The sequence below is a fragment of the Microtus oregoni genome, unplaced genomic scaffold, assembly GCF_018167655.1.
Source record: "Microtus oregoni isolate MIOR12 unplaced genomic scaffold, Mior012 000027F_ref0000203, whole genome shotgun sequence".
NCBI lineage: Eukaryota > Metazoa > Chordata > Mammalia > Rodentia > Cricetidae > Microtus > Microtus oregoni.
The window spans coordinates 32300338-32323986 of NW_024543086.1; the positions used below are offsets into that span (position 1 = coordinate 32300338).

Here is a 23649-nt window from a genome sequence, read left to right on the forward strand (position 1 = left end):
ACAGAGGTCTGATCTCCAAAATATACAAGGAACTCGAAGAAATTGATCAACAAAAGAACAAATAATCTAATAAAAAAATGTAGTACGGACCTAAACAGAGAACTCTCAACAGAGGAATGTAAAATGGCTGAAAGACACTTAAGGAAATGTTAAACATCTTTAGTCATCAGAGAAATGCAAATCAAAACAACTCTGAGATTCTATCTTTTACCTGTCAGAATGGCCAAGATCAAAAACCCTGATGGCAACTTATGCTGGAGAGGTTGTGGGGAAAAGGGAACACTCCTGCATTGCTAGTGGGAGTGCAAGCTGGTATAACCCCTTTGAATGTCAGTGTGGCGATTTCTCAGAAAATTAGGAAATAACCTTCCTCAAGACCCTCAATACCACTTTGGGGTATAATCCAAAGAATGCTCAATTGTGCCACAAGGGCATGTGTTTAACTATGTTCACAGCAGCTTTGTTTGTCATAGCCAGAGCCTGGAAGCAACCTAAATGCCCCTCGATTGAAGAATGGATAAGGAAAATGTGGTACATTTACACAATGGAGTACTACACAGCAGAAAAAAATAACGACAGTTTTAATTTTGCATGAAAATGAATAGAGCTAGAAAACATCATTTTGAGTGAGGTAGCCAAAACACAGAAGGGCAATTATTATATGTACTCACTCATAGGTGGTTTTTAAACATAAAGCAAAGAAAGCCAGCCTACAAACCACAATTCCAGAGAACTTAGACATTTAGAGAACAATGTAGGCACTAAGAGAGACTTACATAGATATAATCTACATGGGAAGTAGAAAGTAGAAAAAGACAAGATCTTGTGAGTAAATTGGGAGCATGGGGACCTTGGGGGAGGGTGGCGGGGGGAGAGACAGGGAGGAGAGCAGAGAAATATGTAGAGCTCAATAAATATCAATAAAAAATGTATCAAAAAAGAAATCCAACTTTAAATGCTGGAATGTCCAGGCCTGGTCCCACCTGCCTGCCAGTCTCAACCACTCACTACCAAACACTGTGGTGGACTTCTCGACCACCACACCAGGATTCCACTCAGATCACGCTTTTACTGGAGTGCCCTTGATTGATGGGGAGCATGGACAGGGAGCGGAGGGGCAGGGAGCGAAGGGGAGAGGCAGCAGGAAGCGAAGGGGCGGGGGGGGGGCGCGCTTAGGCAGCCGCTTAAATAGGGAATTGGCACACGGGTCGCCCTGTGATTGGCTGCTACCAACAGCTGACATCAGACCGCATCGGGATAGGCTCAAGGATCCTCATCCACCGCGTGTGCGGGAAGCGGGGACGCGCAGCTCTCAAAGCCATAGCCAAATATGGAGTTGTTTATTTCCAACAAGACAGGATGTCGGCGCCATCTTGTAATGGTGATCCTGTCCAGCTCACTACAAAACACCATTCCAGAGAACCGGATAGTTGTGTGTATCCCTAGATCTTGATGCTCAGAGCTTCTAGACCTGCGTTGGTTAATAGATGATGGCTGTTTGTGTGACCATCACTTCCTGTAGAGCATAGGACTGTGGGTCTGACATGGAAGTGAGGGCACACATGAGTGGAAGAAGGGATAGACCAGTGACAGAGGATGACATCTGCAATGTAGGTCCCGGGGCTGGCCAGGACAGGCTTTTACACTAGACCACTTTGACTTTAGTTTTGATACTATTACTGTGTGTGTGTGTATGTGTGTGTGTGTGTGCATACATACATGTGCCAAGCGCACAGGCCATGGGGGCATATGCAGAGGTCAGAGGACAACCTGTGGAAGTAGGTTCTCTCCTTCCACTCTGTGTTTCCCAGGGATAGAACTTGGGTTGTCAGGTTTGGCGGCAAGTGCCTTTATCTGCTGAGCTCTCTCACTGGTTCCTCTTAAGTTTTTTCATATTTGAGAAATGCCCCCGTGTTAGCATATAGCTTCACACTTTTTCCAGTAGGCAGCAAGCTCAGCAGTCATTTTCATTACCTAGTAGAAGACCCACAATCCCTTATTCCCACTAATTTTGGCAATCATCTGGAGAGTTGTCTGTTTGAGGTGACTTTCCATTTCTGTCACCCAGGGTGTCATTTCTAAGTTTCATTCATGTAATAGTATGTTTAGGCATGCCATTCTTTTTCTTTTTATGACCGAGTAATATTCTAGTCTCGTGGAATTTTTTGAGGATTTTGAGCAAACACATTTTCATGAGGGAGAGGGATGGGAAGAGGGGTGATGGATCATTACTAAATTACCATTAGATGGAAGCACAGCACCAACAGAATAGTGTCTGGTCCATCTGGAAAATCTAGAGTAAAAAATATGTTTTTCCTGCAGTGGAGAGAGAAGTGATTGAGGGATGCATGACCTGAGTTCGTGCGTCAAAGCTTCACATGACACCTCATTATTATGTACAATTAAAAAATTATTTTTATTTTATGTGCATTGGTATTTTGCCTGCATGTATATCTGTGTGAGGATGTCAGATTTTGGAGTTACAGACAGTTGGTAGCTGCATGAGGGTACTGGGAATTGAACCTGGGTCCTCTGAAAGATCAGTCAGTGCTTTTAACCACTGAGCCATCTCTCTAGCCCCTATTTACAGTTTTTAATGGGTGAGTTAAAAAAATAAATTTTAATTAGACATAGTGACACACACCTTTAATCCCAGTATTTAGTAGGCAGAGGCATATATATATCTGAATTTAAGACTAGCTTCTTGTATATAGTGAATCCTAGGACAGCCAGGACTGTAGTAATATGGGCGGCGGGGCTGCATCCCCCAGCACCCTGGCTGCCTGCTCGGCTAGCTTATGCCCCGAAATAACAACACACAAACTGTATTCATTTAATCACTGCTTGGCCCTTTAGCTCTAGCCCTTACTGGCTAATTCTGATATCCCGATCAACCCATCTCTAATAATCCGTGAGCACCGGTCTTACCAGGAAGATTCTAGCCCACGTCCATCCTGTGTCGGAGCTTCATTGCGTGTGTCTGCCCAGGAGCCAGGAGCATGGCGTCTCTCTCTCTGAGGCGTCTGCTCCGGAGAGAAGAGCTGTGGAGTCTGAGCTCACTTCCTCTTCCTCCCAGCGTTCTGTTCTGTTTACTCCTCCCACCTATCTTCTAACCAATGAGGGCCAAGCAGTTTCTTTTTATTTAACCAATGACCTTCCTCCATCACAGGACTACATAGTAGGAACCCGTCTCAAAAACATAAAAAAATATAATAAAATAAGGTTAAAAAGATATATAATATGCCTCAAATCTAAAACATAATCTTTGAGGCTTCCTTGTATATCCAGGGTACTGAAGGGGCTACCCTCTGGAACCACCCACATGACTGATTTGGTGGCTTTAGGAGCACTGCCTTCCTTTTTGGCCACAGAACCCAAATAGTTCTTCCCTGTGTCTGCTGACAGGCAGAGCAGGAAGCAGGTCTCTTTGCTGGTTGCATCAGACCCAAGCTTCTGGACGTTATGCCCAGTCTGTGGGGACCCCAAAAGATCACCAGGGAGACTGATTTACTGAAATGCAAAAGCAAGGTTTATTGTGTGCACAATACAAGCCAGCAGGGACCTCGTCAAAGCAACTGGTGCCCCAGCAGCAGCAGCAGCAGCAAGAGGAGGTACCCGCCCTTCTAGAGGGCATTATTTATAGCTAAAACCCAGAAAAGTTACGTTAGCAGGGTGTGGTGATGGGTTCAGTCCTGATTGACTGTCTAGGGGCTTTTCACAAATTTTATTTTCCAACCACGCCTGTTGCTTGTCAAGTTTTCTTATCAGCTGACCTTCAGGTGGGGACTTTCTGCCTGCTGTTATCTGTACTCTTCAGATGACTCCCCTGTTACTTTTGCCCCAGCCATTTCTGAGGACTGGAATGTTTTATAGGAAATAGCTTACACAAGATACAAGATGGAGGTGGCGGACAAAAATGGAGGAACTTTGGTTCTTCACTGGCTGGGATGGAGTCAGGTGACCCTATGGGATTTGCACCTAGCACTTGCCTTGGCACTCTTTGTGGGTGTGTCAACTCCACGCCTTGTATTGGGCCACACAGTTGATGTGCTCTGGGTGAATAGGGCCACTGGCCCCTAGTGTAATGGTTTAAATAAAAACACTGTGCTGCCCCCAAGTGGTGGCAGCGGGCCATGAGACCACACTGCAGTTCCCCGAGTGGTGGTGGGTAGCGGGTCCCGAGACTATGGCAGGCCATAAGGCAGCTGGGTCCCAGAAGGGAGCCCCTGAGTGGCCAGCAGACCATGAGGGCCAGCGGGTCCTAGGCACAGAGAGACAGACCCATAGTCACACTATGCAGAGAGAGGTGGAATATTTATTTACTGGGTTATGGAAGGGGAAAGGGGAGAAGGAAGAGGAGAGAGAGAGAGAGAGAGAGAGAGAGAGAACGAACCAGAGAGCGGGGAGGAGAGGAACCACGGCAGCAGCCACCTCTTTCGGAGAGGGAAAGGAAGAGAGCTCAGGCCTGAAGCAGAGGGAGTGGGGCTTGTCTCTTAAAGGGACAGGACAGACCTGTCCCTAGGCATTGAGATGGCATAGATGTGCATGGCTGCTCCTGCTCAGGTTATGTCCAGCCTTTTGTAGCTCCAGGACCAGGCTTGTCTATCTGCCATATATATGCTTTTCCGAATTGCTTTTGGTAGTTATGTCCTCGAGGACCCCTCCCCGCAAGGGACCCTGTGGCTACCTATTAGATGGCACCAGGATGTCTCCTCTCTGAGCAGCAAAGGCAGGACATGCGGATTCATAGTCATCAGGTACTTATCCCCTGTTGAGCCAAGTCACCCTCTGGGATTGTTCAGGACTTTTCTTTCTCCAGACAAAGAATGAAGTTAACTACCAAAAGACACTACCAACTGTTCTTGAAGTGTGACCAGTCTGCCAAACTCCATCCTCACTGCTGGGACTTCTGACTTTCGTTGTTTTTGAAACTGGGTCTGTTATAACCCAGGCTGGCCTTGAACTCCCTCTGTAGCTGGGGATACCTTATATGTTTCTGATCCTCCAGTGGCTGTTTTGCTTTTCTGATCTTCAGGGTGAACCCCAATTTCTGTCTCTGAGTTTTTATTAATCAAGCTTCACTCCTGGCTCCTCTCCAGTGCTAGGATTGCAGATATGTTCCACTCTAGCTGGTTCATGCAGTGCTGGGGTGAGCTCAGAGCTTCATGTAGGCCATGAGTGCTCTTTACTCCCTGAGCTGCAGTTTTGTGCTGTTAGGAATGGACTCCAGGGCCACCTGCATGCCAGGAATACTTAACCACAGTGACCAGGTGTTTGGCTCCTGATTATCCATCCTTCTGGTTCATTTTTATTTATTTATTTATTTATTTTGAGACAGGGTTTCTCTGTGGCTTTGGAGCCTGTCCTGGAACTAGCTCTTGTAGACCAGGCTGGTCTCGAACTCACAGAGATCCTCCTGCCTCTGCCTCCCGAGTGCTGGGATTAAAGGCGTGCGCCACTGCTGCCTGTCTCTGGTTCATTCTTTATGATGCAGGAATGCTGCCTCTGCACCTGCCTCTTTGCACCCTTGTTGGGCTTTTTACCTTTTAAGCCTCAAGGAGAGGTGTGACTTGACTGAATTCCCCTCTGGGGATGGTGCAGCCGTGACTTCTTCATTCAGTGCTTTGCTCTGTTTGCAGGTGGCTCTGTCGACCTTTGCTGTCTATGTGACAGTGGATGAGAACAACATCTTAGATGCAAAGAAAGCCTTCGTGTCCCTAGCCCTGTTCAATATCTTGCGCTTCCCACTCAACATCCTGCCCATGGTCATCAGCAGCATTGTGCAGGTGTGTATTGGACAGAGGGGGCTGGAAGGGTAACACCAGGGCTCTCAGAATCCTCCCATGGTCGTCAGTAGCATCATGCAGATGTGTGGGGGACAGTGGGGACCAGGAGTGGGCATGGGAGCTGTCAGCATGGTCATTAGCAAAATTGTGCAGGTGTGTGGGTGACAGGGAGCCAGGAGAGGGAATGGAGACTCAGGGCCATGGTACACACAGATTCCTCAGTGTCATTTGGACCCAAACTGCCCCCCTGATTGACTGACTGAGTAGCCTTTTCAAGTAGCTCATGTTGCTGTGTTGTGGAGGACCCAGTGGGGTCCCAGCACAGCTCCTGTTTCAGCAGTCTGCAGTCATTTGATTCCACCCTGAGAAAGAAACACAGAATGCCTGGCTTTGTAGCCTAGGTTGGCCTAGAGTTCAACTCTAGCCCAGGCTGGCTTGGAATTCATTTTCTTTACATCTTGGCCTCAGAAGTTCTTGGATTAGGAGGTATGGATTTTTACCTCAAGACTTACCTTTTAATCTCAGAGAATCTTTCTGGAATATTCTATGTTCCTATGGCCTCTTTTAGCTGGTATTTAAAAAACACAGGTCTTAGCCTGCTTCTTCAATTTCATATTCTGCGTTTGTGTCCTGATCCACTCTTTGGAATCTCTGAGGACGTCTCTCCCTTTCCCTCTTTCTGTTTCCATCTATCCCTCTTCTGGACTGAAGGATTTCTTTTTCTTTGATTTTTTTTTTTTGAGACACAGTTTCTCTGTGTAAGAGCCTTGTTGTCCTGGAACTAACTCTGTAGACCAGCCTGGCCTTGAACTCACAGTGATCTGCCTGCCTCTGCCTCCCCAATGGTGGGATTAAAGCTGTGCACTACCACCGTTTGGCCTGAACTGAAGGATTTTTAAGCAAATTTACACCTTTTGCCCATATGCACTGCATCACGTGTTGTCTGTCCATAATTAGGTCCCAGAACTCAGTAATTTGTTGAAGTCAAACTGCCAACGTTGAGGTTCTTCCTTCCCAAGTCCCCCTGCATGAGGCAGTATGCCCTTCATATACTGACTTCTGTGGGTACCAGGTGCAGGCTGGCAGGTGTTGGGGTGACACACCCTGTGTTTGCTTCTCCAGGCCAGCGTCTCCCTCAAACGTCTCAGGATCTTTCTGTCTCACGAGGAGCTGGAACCAGACAGCATCGAGCGGTGGCCCGTCAAGGATGGTGGGTGCCTTTCCTCTACCCACTTTGAGTCCTTATCCTGGCCCCTCCAGGACCTGGCTCTGCCTACAAGACCCTGGGCTAGGCCTCAGCAGAGGGGACAGGAAGAGGCTTTGCTGTCTTCTTGTCCCTGCCCTCCTTCACTGTGATTGAGAACTTTGGACTTTTCAACCAGGGCATTGGTTCTGTCTTGGATGAGGAGTAGCCCAGTTTCTGCTTCTGCTTGTGTCTGTGCATTCAGAATTTCGTTTTCCTCATTGGATCTTTCATTGGGTGTTTTTAATTGATTGATTAATTTATTGCTAGGGATTAAACACAGGACTTCACACATAGCTAGGCAAGTGCTCTACTATTGAGCCTCTGTCTACTTCTTACTTTTTGAGACAGGGTTTAAGTTGCCTAGACTGGCCAAATATTTGATCTTTAGCCTCCTGAACAGCTAGGTGTACAAGACTGTGCCATTAGGCCCAGCCAGGTATCTTATGGATTTTTACCACTGGATTTATTTCATAGACTAGTTGATTTTTCTGGCTGGCCCCTGAGCTGGTGTCTCCTGCAGTGGTGAACCTTTTCTGGTGTGTTTATATAGTTTGAACACACAGTGTAGAGCCTTCGAGTAGGAGCCAGGCTCAGCCTGGGCACCCAGCAGGTAAGTTTGGGGCTGAGATTTCCCGAGTACCTGCTCTACTCTCAGCCCTTGTTCTCAGGCCTCTTTGTGCATGTGCCCACTACTGCAGTGGTCCAGGGTGGTGCCACCAGCAGGCTCAGAGAGACTGTCCAGCTGGGAAGTGATAGCACTGGGGTTCAAACTTACACCCTCTGGCTCAGAGCCCAGTAAACAGGAATGAAGACAGTGTCTGGCCATCGATGGTGAGGTGTATGTAGTGCCAGGAGCCTAGTGGGCGTATCACCGGTGACTGCTGTCCTTTGAAGGTTATCAGTGGGTGCTGAGTAGTGTGCCTGACACCTCCCTACCACATATCATAGCAGTTATCCCAGTGTGACAGGCAAAATTGTCTCCAGGCATTGCCACGTATCTCCTTGTCCCTTTTTGAGAACTGTAGTCCGAGCAGGTGCTGTAACTTTGCTGCTCAGTTTTCCGCTGTCCTCAGGCTCTTTGGGTGTGGGAACACTGTGGACTCCCAAGCCAAGACAGCCATCAGAGCTCCTACAGCCAAGCTGTGCGCAATTCTCTGCAAGTGCCACTGAGTCAGGACCAGTCCTGCTTCTGGGGTGTCAGTCACCGTGCAGCCTTGTCTGTCTGCCCCACAAAAGCTCAGGTTGCTGATGCAGCGTGACTGCAGCAGCTTCTGGCTGGTTCTTGGAGAGGCACAGCCTACTTCCTCTTCTGTGAGGGTGCAGCTCCCCCCTCTTGGGGAGCTGCAGGTAGTTTAATTTAACTAACAACCTCCTCTTACCAGGGGGTTTTGTCTATGGAACTTACCTCAGAAGTGTTTCTGGCAACTTTAAAGGTGGCTGTTAATTCGTGGACTTAAAAAAAAAAAGACAGATGTAAAAGGAAAACAAGGGGAGACAAAGTCAATGGAGCAGGGCAGAACCGTCAGGAATTCGAACCTTATAGTGTAGGCATTGTACGGGTCTCCTCTTCCACACCTTCCTGTTCCCTAGCAGGTTTCCCCTAGATTGTTTTTTCAGTTGATTGTCCCCGAAGTTGTAGAAAGATTGACCTTCTGGGAGGCGGGCAGGGTGGAATGGCTAAGGGAGGGGAGCAAAAAGCAAAGCTGTCCTAGGATCCAAGAGTTGCAGGGTAAAGGCTCTAGCTTTAAACTAGACGACAGCCTAGGACCTGGAGTGTGTTGATGGGTGTGATGGTAGTTACCTTGGTGGAGAGAGGTTTACATGAGGGTACAACTCTTTTTTCCTTCTACTTCCAGTCTGAGGTCAAGGAGGGTGACCTCAAGCACTGAGTAACCAGTGAGGGTCCTCAGCTTCTGCAGGAGACCAGAGCAGGACATCTGAATGTGTGCCTGTTGCCATGCGTGATTCCTAACATATTGTTTCTGATGTTTTCTAGGTGGGGGAATGAATAGCATCACTGTGAAGAATGGAACGTTCACATGGGCTAGGGGTGAATCTCCCACACTGAATGGGTAAGCCTGGGAGGCAGACTCCCCACCTCTGTGACTCTAACTTTTGTCTTTCTGAGCCTCAGTTTACCCATTTGGAAAAGGGTTCAATTACAACTGCTTGGGCTGTTGTGAGGATCAACTCAGAAGGTTCTTGGTATAGGTGTCGCTTCTGATTGTGACAGGAAGTCATGCTTCTGGGTCACAAGGGTAATTGGGGTTTGGGGAATTGAGAAGGTCTCAGGAGCCGGCAGAACTCTGCTGTTCATCTGAGTTGCCCCATGCTCAGACTTCCTGCATACCTCCTATTGGCCCAGATTGGGCTTGGTGCTTCTCTCTGAGCCAGTGACAGTGCATGGAGGCACAGGGTGTTCTGGTGTCCAGGCCGGGTCCCTGTTGAAGCGTTCCTGTCTTGGCAATGCCCTTATCTGTCTATAGCATACCTGCCCTGTCCCTATTCCTTGGACACCTCTTTTGTGCCTCTCATTCACTGTGACTGTGCTTGCTTAGTGATCTAATCTCCTTAAGGAATCCAAAATACAAGGCCAAGGGGACTTTTTCTGAGCCATTCTTGTCCTTTGTGCCCTGAACAGTTCTTTTCTGACGTGGCAGTTTGCCTGCTGTATTTTATCAATCACAGAGCAGACTCTTCAGAGACAGAAACTTCCTTTCTACTTCTAACTACTCAGGGTGTAAGATCTTCCTTAGGACTGACTTCAATCCTGCCTGGTTCTTTTGTAGTTTCTCTTTCCTGTGCCTGTACTGCACTCCCACATCCTGGCACTCAGGGTCCCTGGTCCTTTCACCTGCCACTTTGAATCCCCAACCTTTTATGTTTAACCTTTGCCTCCCCTTAGCCTGTAAGAATATCCTGGTCTCCCTTGAAAGAAGGGAGGAGCTGCCTCCCTGGGTGCCCTGCACAGGGTGGTCCCATGACCCTGCCCCTCACAGTGCAGCACAAAAGACTCAATAGTCGTGAGTGGTCTAGGGGCTAGTGAGATGACTCAGTATGCAGAGGCATGAATGTGGCCCTCAACCCGCGTGGCAAAAGCTTAGCATGCTGACACCCATGTCCTCCCAGCACTGGGGAGGCAGAAACAGGCCCAATAGCCAGTGAGAGACTCTGTCTCTAAACAACAAGGTGGATGCACCCGAGAAACACCTGACTTGCCCTCTAACCCACTCACAAAAGAATTGAGTAGTTGATGCATGTGGTTTGCCCAGGGATCAGAAGGACCTCTGCCTGGGGGCCTGGGATGCCTGTGTGCCCCACCTGAGCATGAAGGCCAGTGTACCGAGCTGTCAGCTGCAGGAGACATGCTAGTCTAGCTGTAGAATTTATAGCTCATGTTTCTGCACTTGCTTTTAGGCAGAGCCTCACTATGTAGTCTTCACTAACTTAGAACCAGTCTGGCCTCAAACTTGTAGAGATCTGCCTCCTGAGTGGTGGGAGTTCAGCCCCTCAGAGTCCTGAACATTCTTCCAGGCCTGGCCTGTCACCCTGGTATTCTGTCCTCTGGATTTTCTCAGCCAGTCCCAGGTGCCTGAGAATTTGAGTTCAACTGAAGGGGGTTTGTTGTTGGGAACAGTGTTGTAAACCAAGAGGTGACTGCCCTCCGTCATCTCTTGGGTGACAGCCCTTGGGCTCTGTGTTGGCCAGGCTTCATGATGCATTTACATTGAGCCCCTCAGGCCATGGTCCACCTTGCCACCCAGACTCACAGCCACCCTCAACAGCTGGAGAGCATAGGGGACTGTGCGATTCAGGCTCCTCATTGTGTCCTTGCAGCATCAACTTCTCCATCCCTGAAGGAGCTCTTGTGGCCGTGGTGGGCCAGGTAGGCTGCGGGAAGTCATCTCTGTTGTCAGCCCTGCTGGCTGAGATGGACAAGGTGGAGGGACACGTGACTCTCAAGGTAGGATGGGGCCAGGCTGGGGAGAGATGGTCTGGGAGGAAGGCTCAGCCCAGTGTCTCTCACAGACTGTCCAAGGGAGCAGCCCCCCATTCTCCATTCTCTCTGCTCCTCTAGGAAGGCAAGGTTTCAGTGACAGCCACTCCTTGCTTTGCCCCACCCAGCTCTTCGTCTAGTGTGCAGTGTGGTAGCTGCTCAGTAAACAGGCTGTGAATACACAGATACGCTGCAGAGGAGAGAGCATTTGTGGCTTCCACCTTCTGAATTTGCCTTATTTCACTTCATGTGGTGATCTCCAGCCCCAATCATTCATTTTCCCTACTGAATATTACTCCTCTGTGTGTGTGTGTGTGTGTGTGTGTGTGTGTGTCTGGAAAGCAGAAGGGGGCCTGTTGGAGGGAGGGGCACTAGGGTGAATTTAACCAAAGTACCATGATACATCTACCTGAAAATGTCAGGACAGAGGGAGGGTGAAAACTCCTCCACTCTCACCTCACCCTGTAGCTTCTGTTGATGGAACCTTCTGGCTTCTTTCTCTTAAATCTTTGTGTCTCATCCTGTAAATAGGATGTAACCAGTGCTGATTGATGTGGCCAGAATAATCTCAGAGCCTGGTCTACGAAACACAGTTTGAATCCTTAGTGTTAGCTGAGTTCTTAGTATGGGCTTGGAGGGGAAGAGTGTGGAATTAGAGATTTGAGGTGCAGCACACTTGAGCTGAGCTGAACTTTGAAGCGTTACAGGCTGCTAAAAGAAAAAGTCCCTTGAGCCCTTCCCACGAGTACCTTGTTCCCTCTGAGATCTTTGCCTGCTGTGCAAATCAGTTCCTTACAGCAGCCTCTGGAGAGACCAGAGAGGAAAAACAAAACAGAAAAACAAAACACCAACTATTTTACTTTAGCCAGCCTGTGCCAGATGTGTCTGCCTGGACCTGTCTGTCCCCTGCATCCTCTTCTGGGAACTCAAGTTTGGGGATGTGGACTTCGGTCACTGTTTGCTTTCAATTCAGATCCTTTCTTTGCTGATTCAGTGCCCTTTTAGACATAAGTGAACAGTTTCTGGGTCCAAGCAAATACCTGTTGCTTATGAATGTGTCCTGTTTTTCTTCCAAGTAGTGGACAGGCAACATGAACAGGGTTGACAAAGGGAAATTGCTCATCATGTTTGGATATTGATGTTGCATTGTGTTTCTTAATTCCTGGGTTCCTACCATCCCAGGCACTGATGTTTCCAGTCCAAGAACTATTTGTAGCTGGTAATTTCAGAAAGTGTATTGAAAACATTAGTTTTCCCCATGTTTTGGAAGACACGGCCTGCAGCTGAATATTTTGTGAGGTTTACAACTGGGTGTCCTGACAATTAGGGCTCATAGGAGCTGGAGTGTTCGAATAGCAATTGAATCATTTTTCTCAAATTTTAGATCCAAATTTAGGTCATTGATTTCTGTTCCCTTACTTTAGGACCCTCTGTGGCATTTCACCGCCTTTTTTGATAAAGGTGGGCATGAAATCAGCCCTTTGTGAACTTGTCACCCATGTCCAGTCAAGCCAGCCTTTCTGTCCCTCGAAAGAACTGGATTCAATTTCTTCCTTGTCTGTGATTTCCCCTGGGTCAACGCCCTTCTCTTCTTGCCCTTGCTGTGTGTTTTAGGTGACCGACTCTTTTTGCAGCCAGGTGTACGCTATTATCTTTTCATCAAATCTGTCTGTCTTTCCTCTCCACTACCTGCCACACAGGGCTCTGTGGCCTATGTGCCCCAGCAGGCTTGGATTCAGAACGACTCTCTCCGCGAGAACATCTTGTTTGGGCATCCCCTGAAGGAACGCTACTACAAGGCAGTGCTGGAAGCCTGTGCCCTCCTCCCAGATCTGGAAATCTTGCCCAGTGGGGACCGGACAGAGATTGGTGAGAAGGTGAGTTATGGCATGGGTACAGCTGCTGCTGTGTAACAAACAGGTATGCACTTTGTCAGAGCCTTTCACATAAAATGCTGTCCTCCACCTGCTGTCTCCAGCCTGTGGCTCTGCTCCTTTTGCCAAGCTCTGTGGGTTTGGTAAGGGTCTATCCCGTCTGACTCTTGGTGCTGTGGTCTGAGTTGAGGTGTCAACAGCCTCCCAAGTGGCATCCTTTCAAATAGTGATTCAGACTCTTAAAAATAAAAAGGTGTGCTGTGCTTTTCCCAACACAGCACAAGACACTAGTGGTTATTCCCTCATCAGTCATCCAGTGCACCTTGGGGGTGTGTCTGTGAGTGACGATGCAAACAGTGCACCTTGGGGGTGTGTCTGTGAGTGACGATGCAAACAGCTCTGGACTAGCTGACACCCACTTCTCTGCTGCCATGCTAACATTTTTAACTTAAGTCATCTGAACAGCAACTCATGTGATCCCTGATGGGCGGCTGACAAAAGGGAGGCTCAGAGAGGTTAGGGGACTTGCCTGTGATTGAGTCACATAGCAAAGAGACAGAGGTTCTTACATCCCTCTTGCCACCTGTTGCACTCCCACTTTTGAAGAGGGCCTTAGGTGTGTCCCCCAGTTCTGTGCAAGTGGTTGTCCTGTGTATGTGCTAGGTCTGCAGTCACAGTGACAGGGACCTCTCGGGAGAGCTGGATTTGTGTGCTCCCAGTCTCCAGCCAAGATCCATCCACCTTGTTTATTTGATAAATGATGTCTTTTACAGGTTGGAGGTGTTAACTAAACTGAAGGGTCTAAGTATTGTGTGGGATCCAAGGCAGGATTGCCAGGGTCTCCAGGACAGGCTGTGGGTAGGCAGCCTGCTCATCAGCCTTGCTCCATTTTATAAATGCTGAGATCTAGTACTCGGAGACGCTGGATAACTCAGCGTGGTGTGTGGTTCACGGGGGTCAGAGACACATGAGAGCAAACTTAGCCTCTGCAGCTGCAGTGGGCTCAGTCTCTGTGAAAAGCCTTACCCTTTACCTCCCAGCATCTTTATCTTTTCCCTATATTTACACTTTAGCTAGTAGATTTCCATATCTCAAAACAAACTGAATGAAGTTTCCAAAAATACAACGCCAGGTGCAATTGCCTGATTCATGAGGTACCATGGTTTTCCGGGTTCCTTCTAAACCAAGTTTTGCATTGACTTTGTATCCATGGGAAACTCTCAGACAAGATTCACATAGGGCAACAAAAGGTGTCTGTAACATATAGGATGGATTAGAACTGTGTGCCTACTCCGGAGCTAGGCCAGATATGGACCGGTGGGAGTTACTTGCTAACCCTCTGGTGCCAGGCTGGCAGTAATTTCTGCCGCAGTCCCCCTCCAGCTTTAGTGGCAAAGTCTGGAGGGAGTCAAGAATTGACTAAATCTTGGGTACTACATCTGCCTTCAGGTCAGTAAGCTGTGTCCAGGGGCCATTGGAAGGGACCTTTGTAGCTGGACCCATCATCCCAGAATGCAGGAAGCTGAGGCAGCAGAATCATGAGTTTGAGGCCACCTTAGCAAGACCCCATCTGAAAATAAAATACGAAAAATGGCTAACAGTGTGCCTTAGTGGTCGAGCACTTGTCTAGTATGTGCAAAGCCCCGAGCTTCATCCCTAGCACTGCAAAGAAAAGATAGGTGTGTTGGGACCAGCCTCAGCACAGGAAGACAGTGTGTCTGGACAGGCCCAGGGCTAGCCTCAGCACAGGAAGACAGGGCAGGCTGCACAGGAAGGGAGCGTCCATCTCTACAGGTTTGGGCAGTTTATTCAGTAGGTGTCGTGTGGCCATGGTGGTGGTCGCTGTTGTGGTCACGTGGTCATGGTGGTGGTCTCTGCTGCTGCTCAGTGCTGCACCCTGTCTCCACACTACTGGCTGGGTCTCAGCACTCTGGCTCCAGTCAGCTTCTCTGTGTGGCTGCAATAGGAATAGCAGCTCAGAGTGAAGCGCACCACAGATTGGCTGCTAACAGCAGTGATGTCAGCTGCAGTGCAATAATAGAACAGGTATACAGAAAGTAGTATCTTTGCCACACCCACTGTGTCTTCTACAGATGCTTCTGTAGGCTGTCATGAGCTGCCGCCACCTCCTCTTTCTTGTGGCACTGGAGACCAGACCCAGACCATTGTGCAGCCAGGCACTTGGTCTGAGCTGCGTCCTCAGCGCTCTTTTTATGTTTCACTTGAGATGTTGCCTAGGTTGGTCTTGAACTTGCCATCCTCCTGCCTCAGCCTCTGAGTAGCTGGGCCAAAAGACCTATGCCAGCAGACACAACTGTCTGCTTCCCTTCTCTGAGCATTTGTTAGGGGTCAGGCACCCCACTCAGCAGCTCTTCTGTCCCCACTCTTGTTTTGTATGGTTCTGGGGTCCCTTAGGATTGTTCAGGATCCCAAGATGCCCACTCTCCTCACTGTCTTCCTAGGGTGTGAACTTGTCAGGGGGCCAGAAGCAGCGTGTGAGCCTGGCCCGAGCTGTGTACTGTAACTCCGACATCTACCTCTTCGACGACCCCCTCTCGGCTGTGGATGCACATGTTGGGAAGCACATCTTTGAGAAGGTGGTTGGTCCCATGGGCCTCCTGAAGAACAAGGTATCTCCCAGAACCAGGACTTCAGTTAATTGGCACTGCCGCTCTGGACAAGTCCTCAATTCTTGGGCTTGCCTTCATGCTTTGTGTGTGTGTGTGCTCACGTGTGCACAATATGTATGTGTTTTAGTTAGGGTTTCTGTTGCTGTGACCAAACACCATGGCTAAAAAGTAAGTTCTGGAGGAAAAGGTTGATTTGGCTTGCGTTCAGCATCGTTATTCATCACTGAAGGAAGCCAGGACAGGAGCTCAAACAGGGCAGGGATGCAGGAGGTGATGCAGAGGCCATGTTTTACTCAGCCTGTTTGATATCTCTCTCTCTCTCTCTCTCTCTCTTTCTCTTTCTCTCTCTCAATTTTTTCGAGATAGGGTTTCTCTGTGTAACAGCTCTAATTGTCCTGGAACTTACTTTGTAGAACTGACTGGTCTTGAACTTACAGAGATCTGGCCGCCTCTACCTCCTTAGTGCTGGGATTAAAGGCATGCGCCAGCATTGCCTAGCCAACCTGCTTTCTTACAGAACCCGGTGCCAGCCCCAGGGTGGTACCACCCACCATGGTGTGGGCCCTCCACAATTGGTCATAATTGAGAAAACATCTTACAGCTGGATCTCATGGAGGCATTTCCTCAACTGAGGCTCCTTCCTTTCTGATGACTCTAGCTTGTGTCAAGCTGTCACACAAATCAGTATGTACTGGTGCGCATGCATGTATGTATGCAGGTAGAGACCAGAAATCAACCATGGGTGTCCTTGCTCAGGCACCTTGTTCTTTAAGAAAAGGTCTCTTCCTAAGACAAGGTCTCTTCCTGAACCTAGAGCTCACCGATTAAACTATGTTGCCCCAAAAGATCCTCCTGTCTTTGCTTGCCTGGTAACAGAACTACAGGAGTCTGCCACCATGTCTGCCTTTTTCACATGGATTCTGGGGATCAAATTCAGGTCCTTGTGTGGCAAGCACTTTATGAACTAACCATCTGTCAGCTCCCCACAACAGGTATCTTACCAGGTCTTTATAGGATGAATTATTGTCCTCACTTGAATCCATTGCCTCATTGGTTAAAGGACCTTTCTTCCTCATGAGACCACACAGACCTCCAGTAAAGCTGGCATTCCTTCCCCGTGGAAAGCAGGGCTGAGGCTGAGACTGAAGGTGGAGCTTGGGGCAGGAAGGTGACTCAGCCAGCCTTAACCAGATAGGATACAGAGGCTGTAATCCTGGGTTTTGTTTTGATTTTTTTTTTTTTTTAAGAATGATGGAGGAACATACTGGTTCTTCCTGATTATAAAGTAGAAATGTGTGTAGGAAGGAATGCTGAGATTTGAGGAAAAACAGCAAAACCAAAGCAGATATTCCTACCCTTTCCCTTAGAGATGGTATGCTGTGAGTATCAACTTCTAAAGAATGGCAGTTGCCACCTGGCTCTTGAAGAAGAGACTATCATCTGTTGACAGTCTGTACACATGTATTTGATCAGCATGCCAGCACAGGCAGAACTGTGCAGCATAGACGGGTTTTGTGGTGGGTTTGTTTGAGTGGAAAGATAGTGAAAGTTACTGTGCAAAACACAAACATCAGAGTCAGGCATGGTGGAGTACACCTGTTAGCTCAGCACTGAGGAGGCTGAGATTACCTGGCCTACATAGACAAGGGCTGGAGTTGAAGCCCAGTGGTAGAGTGCCTGCTTCAAGTCACAGGACTTGAATTTAGTTCTTAGCACTGCAAACACAGTGGGACTGTCAAATGCAGATTTGTGTGGTTACCTCACAGTTCCTTCATCTACACTCTTGGGTGGTGTTTGCCTCCCTCTTAGAGTTTCCTATTCAAATGGTTCTTCCCAACTCTCTGAATTACCCTTCTCTTCACACTGCCCCCTCCAGCACTGGTTCTAGCCTGTGGTTCATTTTGTCTCCTTCTCTGGAGTCCAAGAAGGGCTCTGCTGGCTTTGTCCCCTGCTGCTTCTGCCTGACACAGGGTGCGCCCTCCAGAGAGAGACAGAGTGACAGCGAGAGGGAGGGAGAAAGGGAGGGAGAGAAGGAGAGAGAGGAGAGAGAGAGATATTGTGTATGTGTGGTGTGTGTGTTCCCCCAAAACCATTGGACCTGAGCAATGCCACTGGGTCCCAAGATCCAAACTACCTCTAGTATCTACAGGGCTGTGACAGTTTCCTTCATGGTGCTGATGGGGTCAGGTCTCTGCTTTGCTTATAGACACGGATCCTGGTCACCCATGGCATCAGCTCCCTGCCCCAAGTGGATGTCATCATTGTTATGAGTGGCGGCAAGATATCAGAGATGGGTTCCTACCAGGAGCTGCTAGACCGGGATGGGGCCTTCGCTGAGTTCCTGCGCACCTATGCCAGTGCTGAGCAGGACCTGGCCTCAGAGGATGACAGTAAGGATGGCAGGGGGACTTTCAGGAACTGACTCTGATCATCATAGCTGCTTATGGGAGGGTTTATCTGTGCCCTGGTATCTGTGTATATACCTGATATCTGTGTGTACCTGCGAGTATTGGGTGACAAGCACATTGGGCTTTGGGAGACCAACAAATGGATAAACCTGCTTAACCTTGCAGGTCAGGTAGAAAGGGTTCTCAGCGCTTGACACCCAGGTACACAGGGTTGGGCTTTGGCTTTGTGAACTCAAGATTAGTCTCTGTCCTTCCTGTAAAGTACTTTCTCCTCTGGACTTTAGACTCCTCAATGGCTAAAATGGGGACAATAGGGCTGGAGAGATGGCTCAGTGGTTAAGAGCACTGACTGCTCTTCCAGAGGTCCTGAGTGTAGCGAGCAGCATAGAGCCACACCTGATGGAGATGTATAATCAACTCCTATGGCTAAAGTCTGACTTATGCCTGATCACTCAGCTGCTTGCATATGCATGGGCCTATGGGCAGTGCCCACCTGGCAATCGGGATTGGCAGCCCATGCCTACTTAAGGGCTGGGAGAGGTTTGCCCGAGGAGAAAGAGAGGAAGGAGAGAAGGGAAGAGAGAGAGAGAGGAAGGAGAGAGAGAGGGGAAAAGAGAGAGAAAGTGAATAAAGTCCTGGAATAAACTGCAGTGAGAAGAGCTCCGGTGGTCGCGTCATCCTTGCTGGACGAGATGGGGCGTGACACCTGAGTTCAATTCCCAGCAACCACATGATGATTCACAGCCATCTGTAATGAGATCTGGAATCCTGCAGTCATACATGGAAGGAATGCTGTCTACATAATAAATAAATAAATCTTTAAAATAAATAAATAAATAAAATGGGGACAATAATAATTATAGTTTTCTCTGTTCCCAGGGGCCTGAGTTCCAGTGACAGCCATGATGTAGCCCAGAAAAGCATGAGGCTCATAGAATGTGAACACGCATAGTGGCCATGTTCCTCAGAACTTTGTGGCTCAGGGCCCCTCCGTAAGACCCTCCTAGCTGTGTCTCTGTCCCTGCTACCTCCAAAGAGCAATGCAGGGCCAGCCTGACATGTGCTGGTGATTAGTGTGGTCTTGGGTATATGGGACATCCTGCGTGCTTAATAACTGTAGCTGTATTGTTTCCCCTGGCACATGACACCGCAGACCTGACTGTTATAGCACCCCACCTGTTGTCCTGGGCCTGTGCTGTTGGCACAAGGTTTATGTGCCAGTTGAATCTGCCCCTGCAGACGTGGTTGCTGGGGGACTTAGGAAGCAGGTGCTAGACTCCAGCAGCCTCAGTGACTAGCAGATTGGGGACGATCTGCAGCCTTCTCAGGTAGCCTCCTATTCTATTAATCACACAGGCTCTCAGAGGACCCTCTGGTTAGCTGCATCTGGGGAGCAGTGGCCGCAGTTGACAGAGATGATGCCAGCTAATGCCTGCTCTACAGCCCACAGGGACACCCCTATGAACTGCTTTGGTTACAGCTACTGTAAAATGTCTGAAACTTGTTTGACGACCCCCCATCTAGCCAGATCCTCTATGGGACATGCATGCTATCCTACACATCCCAGATAGATCTTTGGAACATGGCCCTCAGATAGAGCTGTAGGGCCACTCCCGTTGCATAATTTCCCAGGGGTAAAACTCTCATCAGAGCCAATGAATGGGAAACCTGCAGGTGGTAGCCTACAGTCCTAAGGGCTGGCCTGAGACCTTGGTGTCACTAAGAAAAATGTTTTTGCTGTCCATTTACCTGGCCATTTGAGCATTTATGGAGCACCTACTGTATGTGAAGTGCTTTTGCTTTTTCAGGTCCTGTCTTAGTTAGGGTTTCTATTGCTATGATGAGACACCATGACCAAAAAGCTCTTCAGCATTGCTGTTCATCACTGAAGGAAGTCAGGACAGGAACCCAGACTGGGCAAGCTCTCAGAGACAGGAGCTGATGCAGAGGCCGTGGAGGGGAGCTGCTTCCTACCTTGCTTTCCCTGGCTTGCTCAGCCCACCTTCTTAAAGTACCGAGGACCAGCAGCCCAGGCATGGCACCACCCACCGTGGGCTGGGGCCTCCCTGTTTTCTCACTGACTGAGAAAATGCTTTACAGCTAGATCTTGTTGAAGCATTTTCTCAACTGAGGCTCACTTCTCTGAGGACTCCAACTTGTGTCAAGTTGACCCCAAAACCACCCAGTGCAGGCCCATACTACACTCCTTCCCCTGAAAGCAATTCCTGTGTCAGAGCTTTGAGTCTGGAAGTTGGCTGTACAGTGTGGGGCTGTGCTGTGCTCAGGTCCCTCTCTTCACATTCACATTCTTCACCCCTCCTTCACCCACAGGGTTCCTTTCGCAAAGTGCTGGAGCTCCAGGCATGCACCGCCATGCGTGGTTCACAGTCAGGTCTTTGTAAAGGAAGCAGTAAAGTGGAGGTTGGGCCACCTGATTGCAGGGTGACTCACCTCAGACATTGTCACAGTCTGAGGCTGGGGGTGAGGGCTTCACATGGAACTTAGGGGGAGAGGTTCAGGTTTGGGGACAAGATAATATGAAAATCCCTCTCTTAGTGAACCCTAAACTGTAGAGGTAGAAGACAGATTTATGCAGTCAGGATTCAGCATAGGCTCTGGGAGCCTCTCCGAGGCACTGATAGACATGGGGAGGAGCCAACCCAGAGACTATCTAGGTATGTGCAAAGGCCTCAGGACGAGGCTATTGAGGACAGATCAGGTTAGGCAAGGGAATCGGGGTAAGAGATAGGAGTGAGGGCCTTGATGGAGTAGTTTTGAATTTTAGTCTAAATTTAGTGGGGAACTCTATTATTGTTCATTTTTGTTTTAAGTGTATATGTAAAAGTGAACTTGAGTGTAAATATGATACGGTGTGCAGGAGACCAGAGAAGGAGTCAGATCCTCTGGAACTGGAGTTAAAGACAGTCCTGAGCCACCGTGTGGGTGCTGAGAATCAAACCCACTCAGTCAGTGCTCTTAACTGCTGAGTCACCTCTCCTGGCCAGGCAGGGAAACCCTCAAATCCTTGAATGTCAGAGAAGAGAACTCTGGTCTAAAGGCGACTCTCATCTGATCTCTCATGTGAGAGGAGTGAGGCCCTCACCATTAGGGTGTCATGGAGGTTGAGACAGGTCTCGCTATGCAGTCCTGGATGGCTTGGAACTCTCTGTGTAGATTTGGTAGGCCTTGAACTCAAAAAAGATCCATTTTCTTGGTGCTGGGATTAACGACACGTTCTACCATGCACACCATATCATAATAGTTTTTAATAAATGTTATATTAAGATGTTAAGTGTGGTAATGCACACCTGCAATCTCAGCACTTGGGAGGCTCAGGCAGGTGGATCACTGGGAGTTTGAGACAGAAAATCAAAAACCTTTATTGGGCGATAATTCAAATACGAACCAAATGTCTGTTGGTTTGTGTCAACTGGTATTTGTTAATGTACTGTAGCCACCATAATTAACTTTAGGACATTCTTGTCTCCCCAAAGGAAACCCCAGACCCATTCACAAGCCCATATACACACTGCCAGATTTTTCTTTTTTTCTTTTTTTCTTTTTTTTTCCAGAGTCCCTCGATAGCTGCTTCTGTATTCCTTCTCTGTGGACTATCCACTCTGAACTATCCATGTCAGCAATACATGGTATTTTCTGGCTTCTTTGAGTTTTGTATTCTCAAGGCTTGTCTGCACTGAAGCCACACCTCCTTCCATGATTGCATAATTCTTCATTGTGCTACAGTGTATTTTAGACTTATAGTTTACTCACTCATGGGCCTGGGGACAGGTTGCTTCTGCTTGTTGGCTGTTAATTTTCATTCTGCCTCTAGTGGTCTGAAGGAAAAGCTACAGTACTAATCCCAGCAGCTGGGTGTGAATTTCTTGTTAAACGTCTCCCCCTACTGGGTGCTTAGAGTCTAGCACACTTGGCCCTGTCTCCCCTCCTTACCTTGGTTCGAGCATCTCCCCGAGACTTCCTTTTTTACCCATTTACCCTGGGTAAATGGTAAGTGGCTCCTGGTGACATTTACCCCATACCTCCCTGAGGGACTGAGCTGTGGATGGAGCTTGCATCAATGTGGTTCTGTCTTCTCAAGCTCCCTGGCAGCCAAAGTCACTGTTGTCTACTCTGGAAGTGACTGGGTTCCTGGTCTTTTGTTTGGCCATACCCAGCTGTTGATGCCACATTCTCCCCTCTTCCTGTCTTTGCCAGGTGTCAGTGGTTCAGGGAAGGAGTCAAAGCCAGTGGAGAATGGGATGCTGGTGCCAGTGGGGAAACACCCTCAGAGGTAAGCACGGGGAGAGCGTCTGACCCTGCGTTGCTTCTGGCCCTGTATCTCTGCCTGTGGGAACTCAGAAGAGACAGGTAGCACCTCCACTTCATCCACCACAGTCTCAGGGATTTGGAAGACGTGCGCGTCCTGCCTGATCTCCATCCTTCAAGAACCTTCTCAGGAAGGAGCCAGCACTGACCTATAATTCACACAGGCCTGCCTTTCATTTGTTTGTTCCTACTTCTGAAACTGATCTATGTCTTTCCTTGGGTACCTGGAAATGGGGCCTGGCATGTTGGGCTTTGTGAGCCAGTATATGATCACGGACAGTCACAGTGGTCTGGGAGCTGGACACATTGTTGGCCTGAAGTCTAGTGGTTTCCAATTCCCTGCTGGCCTGCTCCCATCTCACAGCAAGCAGATGGAGACTCACCAGCTGGGCAGCTCTAGAGACCCCCAGCTGAGATTTGAACCAGTGTTCTTTACTCTTTGGTGTCCCACCACCCAACTCAAATAAATACAGATGATTGTTCTTTCTTAAGAATGCTCAGCCTTGGCTTGTTTCTAGCCAGCTTTTCTTAAATTATCTCATCTGCCTTTTGTGTCTAGGCTTTTACCTTTCTCTATTTCTATATATCTTTTATTTCTCTCTTATTCCATGTCTGGGTGTCTGGTACCTTGGCATCCTCCTCTCCTCCTTTTAATGTTCTCCGATCTTCCTAGATTTCTTTTGTTTATTCTCTCTGCCTGCTGGCTCTGCCTATTCTTTCTCCTGCCCAACTATTGGCTGTTTAGCTCTTTGTTATACCAGTCAGGTGTTTAGACAGGCAAAGTAACATAGCTTCACAGAGTTAAACAAACGTTCCACAGCATAAAAAAATGTAGCACATCTTCAATTCATATTCCACAACAGCAGGCTTGTGAATCCCAGGCTGGCCTTGGACTGAACAGATAACTAAGGATAACCTTGAATGCCTGGTCCTCACGTTTCTACCTCTTTGATGGGATTACAGGTGTGTGCTTAGTTTATGCTGTGCTTTAGATGGAACCCAGAGCTTCATTCTACCAACTGAGCTACACCTCCACTCCCAGGTCATTTCTGTACACGAAAGATTGTTCCTCACACCTTCTGCCCATTGCCCTTCATACGTACCCATTCCTGACATATATATATATATCTCTTCCCATGGAAACACATTCTTCTGGGGAGTGCCACAGGGGCACAAGTGTATATGTGTGTTCATGTGTGTGCTGGCACTCCCCAAGGCTTTGGCATCCTACCCTCCTTGACAACAGGCATCTCAGCGGCTCTTCTTCCCACAGTGGGGATGCTGGTCAGCAGCATAGCAGCACAGCCGAACTGCAGAAGGCTGGAGTCAAGGAGGAGACTTGGAAGCTGATGGAAGCAGACAAGGCACAGACAGGGCAGGTG

The 23649-nt window shown here is 48.5% G+C and overlaps 1 protein-coding gene across 1 annotated transcript in view; it reads left to right on the forward strand.

The window, feature by feature from the left end:
• Abcc1 (ATP binding cassette subfamily C member 1) overlaps nt 1–23649 on the forward strand; it is a 150613-nt gene that overhangs the window by 106747 nt on the left and 20217 nt on the right. Inside the window, exons 13-21 of the mRNA XM_041675938.1 lie at nt 5640–5786; nt 6909–6996; nt 9029–9104; nt 10870–10996; nt 12730–12906; nt 15366–15533; nt 17740–17923; nt 22157–22232; nt 23541–23646. Of these exons, the coding sequence (XP_041531872.1) occupies nt 5640–5786; nt 6909–6996; nt 9029–9104; nt 10870–10996; nt 12730–12906; nt 15366–15533; nt 17740–17923; nt 22157–22232; nt 23541–23646 (1149 nt within the window). The remainder of the gene's footprint in view (nt 1–5639; nt 5787–6908; nt 6997–9028; nt 9105–10869; nt 10997–12729; nt 12907–15365; nt 15534–17739; nt 17924–22156; nt 22233–23540; nt 23647–23649) is intronic.